The 10,000-nt window shown below is 45.1% G+C and overlaps 1 protein-coding gene across 7 annotated transcripts in view; it reads left to right on the top strand.

The window, feature by feature from the left end:
- The window catches only part of LOC118287206 (thyrotropin-releasing hormone-degrading ectoenzyme-like), a 132,159-nt gene that overhangs the window by 105,218 nt on the left and 16,941 nt on the right, over nucleotides 1-10,000 (top strand). For 2 of the 7 annotated variants that reach the window (XM_035612188.2, XM_035612179.2), the window contains exon 20: nucleotides 1,366-4,891. The exons of 3 other annotated variants lie outside the window; for them this stretch is intronic. In XM_035612188.2, the coding sequence (XP_035468081.1) occupies nucleotides 1,366-1,518 (153 nt within the window). In that variant the 3' untranslated portion in view covers nucleotides 1,519-4,891. Of the gene's footprint in view, nucleotides 1-1,365; nucleotides 4,892-10,000 lie in introns of those variants that run through there. 2 more of the 7 variants (XM_035612196.2, XM_035612200.2) reach the window with 2 other exon arrangements.

The following is a 10,000-nucleotide window of genomic DNA, read 5'->3' as shown; positions in this document are numbered from 1 at the left end:
GAACCCGCCTCGGCGAGGGCGGCGGAGTCATCGACGCCTCTGAGCAGAATCACCATGAATCAAAACTGGAACTTCTGAGCACAAAACAACATCATCACGAGAAAAGAATGTTTCTCTGTCTCCTTTTTCCCCGAATACGCTTTTTAGAGAGAAACGCGAAGTCTGCGTCTGCCCACTAAGCAAATATATTAAAACACATGTGACTCACCGAGAGGAGAGAGGAAGGAAACGAGGAAGGACGAGGAGGAGGAGGAGGAGAGTCAGAACGTCTGAAGAAATTAGAAACTGAAATTGCAGGATGAAGAGGAGGAGGAGGAGGAGGAGGAGGAGGAAGGGCGAGGGAGGAGAGCGGAGGTAACGATACCAGCCGCATTAAAGGGAGCTGAAGGGATGAACTTTGTTCTGCGCTCCAGTGAATCTGTCAAACTCGGCACGACGCCAGCTTTCCTCGTCAGTGCTGAACTTCAACAGAATTCTCTTCCTTCAACAAAGTTTCTCTATCGACAAGAAGAAGAAAAAAAGAAGAAGAAGGAAACGATTCGCTGGCGGCTCTTCTCTTTTTAACCACCGCCGTTTAAAGCAAAGTTTGACTTTGATACTTCCACTTTTTTTTCCCCTCTAATTATGAACCTTCACAACGTGTTTCGCTTTAACAATTCACCGTTTCTCTCCGGAAAAGTTTCTGTTTGATTGTCATTAAAAGTCCTTTTCTTTTTACTTAAAACGTCCAGAAGCCTTTAGTCGTCGACCTCCTGTCTGCCTGATGATCCGGTATTTCCCAGGATTTTGAGCCACAGTATAATTATGGGGACATCCCTAATTATTGGCCCCAGCTGGCTCATTGTATGAAGGTGTATGACCAATAGCATTCAGCCATGTAAAACCCTGTTGACCCCGTTAGTCTAAAATCCGTGTCCCATCGGATCCGTGCCGGACAAACCTAATGCTGTCGGATCAGCGATTGTAGATGTTCATTCGGTAATAAAGCATAGATAGATAGATTGAGGAAGAAGAATCTAGGTCCCTTGGTTTTCACCAGTTTGTTGTGGAACAAGCAGCTGAACTCCGTCTGTAGCCGGGTGTTACGGCGCGTTCGCACCAAACGCGCGACCAATTTTCCGCATCGCGTCGCTCGCGCATGTTCGTCCGCAGGATCATCGCAGCACTAAAATCTATACGGGTAAATAAATCCTCAACAGACTTTCTCTCCTCTGTTAGCATCTAGCGGCACGTCGCTATTTCCGTTTCTTTTCTTTCCACACCGAGGGGGTTTCAATATTCTAATCACTTTTATCTGTCTTCTCCTTTTCCTTCCTTCCTCCCTCATCCCCTTGTCTTTCTCTCGTTTCCTCTCCTTTCCTTCAGTTAAAGGAGTTCATCCAATCCAGCGGCGTGGGGGCGGGGCCCGCTTTGCCGCGGGCGCTGGAGATCGTCGAGGGCAACGTGCGCTGGCACCGCCTCCACCGGCGGCAGTTCTACCAGTGGCTGCGCAAACCTCCGAGCGCCGTCCTCGGCTAACGCGACGCCTGCTAGCTAGCTCGAAGTGACGCGACTGCACGCTGACTGCTGAGCTCATGCTAACGCACTGCTAGCTTACCGATGCAGTCGGAATGAAAAAACGTTTTTAAAAAGTGACTGAAGAGAAAGACTGACCTGACCTGGTTATTCAGCTGCTTTATGTTAAGACTTTTTATTTGAGACAGACTTTTGACTGATGCGGTTAAACTGGTTTTCAATGTAAAAAATACTAAAGCTAGCAGATAGCTAGCAGTCGCTGATTCAGTCATAACTAGCTAACGGCTAGCTTCAAAATCCCTCTCCCTAAAGCGGCTGTCAGATTAACAACAAATAGCCAACAACGATTTAAGAAAACTTATGAATTCATATCAAAACAGATAAATTTGTCAAACTTTTAACTTTTAAACTCATATATTTTATTCCTTGTACAACAAGATATAGCATTAAATGCCTCCTGCACAAAGTGATGTGTCTTACAGAATGTTAATCTGTAAAACATTTTTTTTCAATATTAAATAAATTATGATTATAATTATCGCAGTCACAATATGGAAATTCTTGAATTGGCAAACGTAACAGAAGTTGCTAAAGTTGTTTAATGGTCTATCTATGGTCAAATCTGGTTTTCAGAGGTTTTCTGCTGACAGGATATTATAAAACTCAAAAGCACAAACAAAACAACAATATGATGCAGATGTTTTTTATGAACCCAGTTGCATCTGTGCGTTCAGCCAAAATGCCCCCGAGCAAGGCAGCGAACTGCAGCCTCGCGTGTCTGAGCTCAGGGTCTGAAAACCGGAACGTTTGTTGTCAAATTCTACATTGATATTTGTCATTTTCCTGATCTTGAGTAACCAGAGACTGAGAACAGCTTGAGTCAGACCTTGTAAAGGCAGATTTCCCATCCGACAGCTGCCTGTCAATCATTCCTCGGAGCTGTAATTAACACGACATGGACCCGTTGTCCTGTGATCACAGCTCAACAACACGACTCACTCACTCATTAACCTTCAGCAGCTCCAGTCGGGATTTAAACAGCAGCTTCACGTTGTTGTTGTTTTTTTCAAGATCAAAAAACTGCTGCGGTTCGAAAAAATATCAGAGGCTTTTGTTGGAGCCTCGCTTCAGAAATGTACTTTGAATATAATAGCTCACAATTATACTTCAACATTTATCTCTAAACCGCAGAGGGACACCACATGTAGACGGAACATTTTTTTCCACTGAAGAGCCGTTTTTAACAAAACCGAGCTGGAAAAAACATTTGAGGGAAGTGAAAACAAATTGACCAGACAAATTTCAAATGACAGGCGAGGATGGGAACGTAGCAGAGCCTGAATCTGAAATGAGGTTAAAGCAGTAAACTTGAAATGGAAACGTTTGGCAGCCCTTTACAGAACAAATGAAAGCTGCAATTTTATATTTTCCAGCCTCTCGTGGAACAGTATATAAATCTTTAAATTGGAATAATCTTACCTCGTATTAAGTGGAAAGACATTTTATCAGTATTGAAATGCAAAACAGTGAATCACCTCTAAGGGGAAAAGTACAAAAGTGCAGCAGAAGCCGAACAAATCAGTGAAACTGAAGATCCAAACTCCTCTTTTAGTCATAAATTCAGTAGCCGTTTTTTAAATGGCTAAAGTGCACAACTGTCAAAAGAGGCTAAATGTCCATTTAGTTTAAAAGATAAAAAGACATTATTTATCTTGACATTATTTATTTTTTCTTCCCCTAACAAGTTCATATTCCACTGGTACAATTCATCGGTAGAAGAGCAAAGCTGCTGTTAATCAGAAGTAGGGAAGGATTCTGGATCACAGCATCACTCCCGACTCCACACACATAAAATCCGTCAGCCAATGAAGTTTTTCTCCTTATTTAGTGACCTCGTAAAAAGCCTGACAGCGACTCCTGAGAGAGGGACTAATTTGACGAAGGACCTGACAGATGGATGAGGCCGAGCAGAGAAAGTTTCTTTGTGTGAGGAAAAAAAGTAAGAGGAGTCAGGGGACTGGACATGACGTGACGACCTCTCTGACTGAGGGCAAACCTTGGAAATCAAAGCCTCGACCAAATAAAAAGAGACAAACCGGAAAGGTTGGTTGAAACACGTCGTCTGCTGGAGAGGAACTAAAGCCACAACAAGGATTTAAGCTAATCTGTGTTTAGCTACAATCGACGAAAAACTGAGCAGACTTTAAAGGGACGGAAAATTAAAAATTGGGGCGAGGAAACTGCCGACACGGCAACTGAGGCGATGTGGTTGAATGCCGCTATACGCAGACGATGCCGCTTTTTACGTGAGACCCAGATTCAAGCTCATCATCGGTGAACTTTTACGGACGGAGCAAATGTTAAGAGTCCAGTGAAGTTCAAAGCCTCGCAGACTGTACGTGGCTTTGAATTTTTACAGCATGGCGGCTTCTACGTACGACAGAATCTTGTGGAGTTGTTTGCGGAGCGGCAAATCTGCTGCGACGGATATAACATTCAGAAGTTCTACAAACCAGACTGACTCCAAAGTCGGACACTTCATTATTGCAGCGTTTGTGACGGAAACTGTGGTGAACTCGAGTCTTACGGATTCTACACCACGTGGATTTTCTCCAGGGTGTGGATTTTCTTCTTTCCCCCTCAGAACATGAATAATGTTGGAATAACTGCTGAGCATTTTGTCCAAATGACTCACGATGAACTTTTGGAACAGTCGTGGAATCTCTGTACTGTCGAACAGACTTTCATAAGTTTACTCCTCGTCTGTTCGATCCGACTTCGATGTTAATAACTGAGCCATATATGAATTAATGGGGCCTGTCCGCTTCTCACACACTGTGTCCAGTGGTATGTGTGTGAGTGTGTGTGTGTGTGTGACGAAGATGATGATGATGACAGTGTCTGTCATGATGATTAAAATTTGTTGTGATTATGATCAGGACCGAGGCTGATGATTGGTTGATCTGATGATAATTTCCGAGTCGGCGATGATCCTTGTTGACGATGTGAAAAGTCTAATCAGTATTATTATAATTATTATGCTAATTATTCCGTGCATTTTGAAAATTTATAGCCCCAGAAGGGGAAATTTGGTTTTTACAGACGCCAAAAAATCTGCCCCGATGTACAATAAACACTGTAAATGACACAGACGTGATATTTAAAATCAAAATGTTGGGATTTGAAGATGTTGAGGAAGATGATGATCGTAATGACCACGGAGATGATGGGGTAACGATTATGATAATGATGACTTTGGGACCAAAATATGACAGAAACAGGAAGGTGCAGATACGAGTTTAATCCTACTTCCTGTTTGCCCTGCTGTGGTTTCCTGTATTTTCTGAATGGACAATTATTAAAATGGTTAATCTTGTGTTTGTGATTCAGTCTGTGTCTGTTCCAAACTACGAGGACGAGATGGAAACTGTTAATTATCATAAATCGTTCCAGACGGGAACGTTGCACCTCGACGCCCTCTAGTGGTCGTGGTTGTGTAACCGGCCACTAGAGGTCAGCGTCTGATGTTTTACTTGTGAGCCGACTTCACTTTCAAGTTGTCTGACGCTGCAGAGGGATGACTCATTCATGGAAGAGTTCCCCAGACACACACACACTCACACACACACTCATAAACACACACACACACTCACACAAACACTCACACACACACTCACACACACACACACACACACACACACACTCATACACACACACACACACACACAAACACTCACACTCACACACACACTCTCACACACACACACACACACACAAAAACTCACACTCACACACACACTCTCACACAAACACTCACACACACACACACACACACACACACACACACACACACACTCATACACACACACACACACACACACAAACACTCACACTCACACACACTCTCTCACACACACACACACACACACACAAACACTCACACACACACACACACACTCTCATACACACACACACTCACACACACACACTCATACACACTCTCACTCACACTCACACACACACTCACACACACACACACACACTCACACTCACACACACACTCACACACACACACACACACACACACAAAGACCCGCCGGTGTTTTGTCACGACTGTGTTGAAATATAACAATACAAACGTCGGTGTTTGTAGTTTCTGCGAGCGCCTGTCACTCTGCATCGCTGTTGACAGCGGCTGGTTGCCACGGAAACACAGTGTACATGGCAAACGTGGCCCAGTTTATCCCCAAACACCGACATCAGGATCCAGGAGAGAGAGAGCTTCCATTATTTAACTCCCGGGGAAGAGGAGCGGGATTCAAACCCACAACCTTCAGAGCTGGTGTATGTGTGTGTGTGTGTGTGTGTGTGTGTGTTGGTGTGTGTGTGTGTTGGTGTGTGTGTTGGTGTGTGCGTGAGGTGTGTGTGTGTGTGTGTGAGGTGTGTGTGTGTGTGTGTGTTGGTGTGTGTGTGAGGTGTGTGTGTGAGGTGTGTGTGTGTGTGTGTGTGGGTGTGAGATAAATGGAAGTCGGAAAGGATGTGGCAGAGAGAGAAATGTACAGAACGGAGAGAGAGAGAGAGAGAGAGGATGAATGAATGAAGAAAAGATTCTGTCTCTTTTCTTCAAAACCAAATTGATTCTGAACTGTTGTTGTTTTTTGTCTCAGGTGAAGTCGTGAGTTTATAACCACAGGAAGTAGTGAGGGACGAAGAACGATGGGAGGAGGAGGTGAAGAAAGAAAGATAGAGGGGCGGATACGTTGAAGGTTCAAAGAGAGAAAGAAAGTTTGTGAAAGTGCAAAAAGAGAATTAAAGAAAGAAAGAAATAGTAAAGGAAGGAGGGAATAAAGAAACAGACAGGAAGCTTGAGCAAGAGAGTAAAAGGAAGAAAGAAGTAAAGAGAAATGATCTCAATCACAGAAAGAAAGAAAGGAAAAGAATCAAAGACAGAGAGAATACTAATTAAAGGAAGGAAGACAGTTAGGGAAAATGGAGGAAGAGAAAATTATTCATGAAACAGCAGAAAAGAAAAGGAGCGAGCGACGCGAGGGAGAGGAAGAGGAAACGACAGGAAGAGGAGGTGAAGATGAAAAAACAGCAGCAGTGTCCGGTATTATTCCAAATGTCTTCTGACTGTTCAGAGGAATCCTATTTTAGATAACACCCCAACACACACACCAACACACACACACACACACACACACCTCACGCACACACCAACACACACACACACCAACACACACACCAATACACACACACACACACACACACACACCTCACGCACACACCAACACACACACCAACACACACACACACACACACACACACACCTCACGCACACACCAACACACACACCAACACACACACCAACACACACACACACCAACACACACACACACCAACACACACACACACACCACACACACAGTTTAATGGAAGACAGGAGGACGCCGACAGAGGGAGGGAAAACTGTAATTCATTTTCTGATAAAAAGTATAATCCGTGGTTACCACGGTAACAGCTTCACTATACAGTCGGAGGAGAATATCTTTTTTTATCATCTTCTCTCTCTTCAGCGGAAACACGTGAACAAACACTTCCACTCCATGTTAATGAATCATAAACACGACGAGACGCGGCGACGTTCTGCAGCAGTGAAGCAGAGAAATATAAAAAATAGAAGAAAGATTTACATTTATTATTAATTATGAAGTGAGACGAAGAGTTAGAGAAGGAAGAATGAAAAAGTTAAAAATGAGAAAAAACATTTCACTTAAATAAAAGCAACACTGACTTTGACTGAAATGTGAAAACCACACACACACACACACACACACACACACTCGTATATAAACCCCTTGATCCCACTCTTGGCTTCTCAGTGTGAATGAAGACGAACAAAAATTGAATTAATTCAGTTTGCAGAGATGAAAATGCAAATGGATATTTGTGTGTGTGTGTGTGTGTGTGTGTGTGCGTGCGTGTGTGCGTGCGTGTGTGTTTTGCCTCGAGGAAAATCTGCTCAACTTTCATTCATATTGAAATGAAGCAGCGAGACAGAGGAGAAGAAAGGAGGATTAGGAGGAGAGAAGATAAGAGAGGAGAGGAGGAAGGAAGGAGGAGGAGAGGAGAGAAGCAGATAGTCTGGGTGACATTATCTGTGTTTCCTTGTTTCGCTGCTGTCAGAGAGAAAACGAATCCACTGTCAACACACACACACACACACACACACAGTCACACACACACACACACACACACAAAGAGTCACACACAGAGTCACACACACACACACACACACACACAGAGTCACACACACACACACACAAAGAGTCACACACAGAGTCACACACACACACACACACACACACAGAGTCACACACACACACACAGAGTCACAGTCACACACAGTGTCACACACACACACACACACACACACACACACACACACACACAGTCACAAACACACACACACAGTCACACACACACACACACAGTCACACACACACACACACACAGTGTCACACACACACACAGTCACACACACACACACACACAGAGTCACACACACACACAGTCACACACACACACACACACACACAGAGTCACACACACACACAGTCACACACACACACAGAGTCACACTCATCACACACACACACACAGACACACACACACACACACAGTGTCTGCTGTGCAAAGCAAAACATTTATTTTCCACACGGAAGCAAAAGTTCCCTCGGAGGCTGCAGCACATTTATAATTACTCAGAAAATGTCGAAGTGAGCAGAGGTTCATCAAGTAAACACACTGTGAGTGTGTGTGTGTTTGTGACTGTGTGTGTGTGTGTGTGTGTGTGTGTGTGTGTGTGTGTGTGTGTGTGTGTGTGTGTGTGTGTGTGTGAGTGTGTGTGTGTGAGTGTGTGTGTGTGAGAGTGTGTGAGTGTGTGAGTGTGTGTGTGTGTGTGAGTGTGTGTGTGTGTGTGAGTGTGTGTGTGTGTGTGTGTGAGTGTGTGTGTGTGTGTGTGTGTGTGTGTGTGTGTTAGCAGCTTAAGCAGAGAGACTCTCAGGTCGGACTCGGCGTGTTTACTTCGCCGCGGCGGTGGATTTACTCGCGTGCGGCCTCCGGTGTTCAGATTACAGTCGAGCAGATACACTTCGTGTTTACATTCATCCCGTCGCCGCGACGCAGAGCTCTTAATCGCAGGTTTGCAACAACTCTGCAAAAAGTACCTGCAGAGATTGAAGAGAGGAGCAGGTGGAGCTCACGGATCTGGTGACTCGCTCACGTGGGTAAACGCAGCCAGAAGATACATCCACCCGTTCTCTGCAGGACGCGGACGTCGGTGACGCCGGCCGTGCGACGCTCGACCACCATGGCGAGTCACGAGCTCACCGACCCCGTTGAGACTAAACAAAGCGTCCGTGCGTCGGGAAGAAGCTGCTCCACCTCCGTGTCGCTGCTTTCAGACAAGCAAATCATAGAATGATGAACTTCTCCTTCAGCAAATAAGGAATAATAATCAATGAATAAATCATTTACAAATGGCTGCAGGCAGAAGCCTTTTCCATCCATCGTGTTGTTCTTGTTCCTGAGCAGCGATCAGTCGAGTGATTCTCGGATCAGACGGATGGTTTTTACATTTGACTTTGTTTACTGAGCTTTGACGGAGCGAAGTCTGAGAAACCGCTTGACTGACGAGGCGTTAATTAAAGGGGCGGATCAATAGCGGCCTTGTACTTCACGGCCAATCAGGAGAGGGGGAGAGAGGGAGGGAGAGGGTGGGCGAGCGAGCTTTGAGGTAAATTGAAATGTTCAGAGCAAATTGGTTGTTTCCTTGAGACAAGAGGAGAAAACAGGAAAATGCCAGACTGTGTGTGTGTGTGTGTGTGTGTGTGTGTGTGTGTGTGTGTAGTAATTATATCAGCAGTCATGGTTGATGGATGATTGAGTTTCTATCTGCGGCCTGAGGCCTCGAACGCACCGCAGAGCTATTAATCTGACATTTGTACACCGTGTGTGTGTGTGTGTGTGTGTGTGTGTGTGTGTGTCCAGTGTTGACCACAGTTTAAAGACAAACCGGCGTCACCGTGGGAGTCGGGCAGCGTGGACACGACTCCACCGACCGTTTCTTTAGCTGCAGGGTGAAAGTCACGTGATCCGCGACAGTCCGCCCGCTCTCCGTCGAACGATGCTGATTGGCCTCCGCGACATCGCGTCACGGGAATATTTTGCTCGGGTTAAAATATGTCCCCTCGGATCTCGGGGTCGCGTCAGATCGCAGCATCCACGGGTTTGATATTTGTCTTTGCGTCGACTTTGGAAAAAATTGCGTCGGCCGAATGCCAAGTGGGAGCCAATCAGAAGCTTTGCCTTCTGCCTCGGCTCCTCTTCTCCGTCTGCAGTATTTAAGATCTGACTGGTATTTCATAAATAACAATGAACTCCTCACGACAACGGGCTCATTACTCATTACACACTGCAGCGT

Source organism: Scophthalmus maximus, chromosome 12, assembly GCF_022379125.1.
Source record: "Scophthalmus maximus strain ysfricsl-2021 chromosome 12, ASM2237912v1, whole genome shotgun sequence".
In the NCBI taxonomy this organism is placed as follows: Eukaryota; Metazoa; Chordata; class Actinopteri; order Pleuronectiformes; family Scophthalmidae; genus Scophthalmus; species Scophthalmus maximus.
The sequence above is the reverse complement of the archived record's forward strand: the minus strand, read 5'-3'. Positions and strand labels throughout refer to the sequence as shown.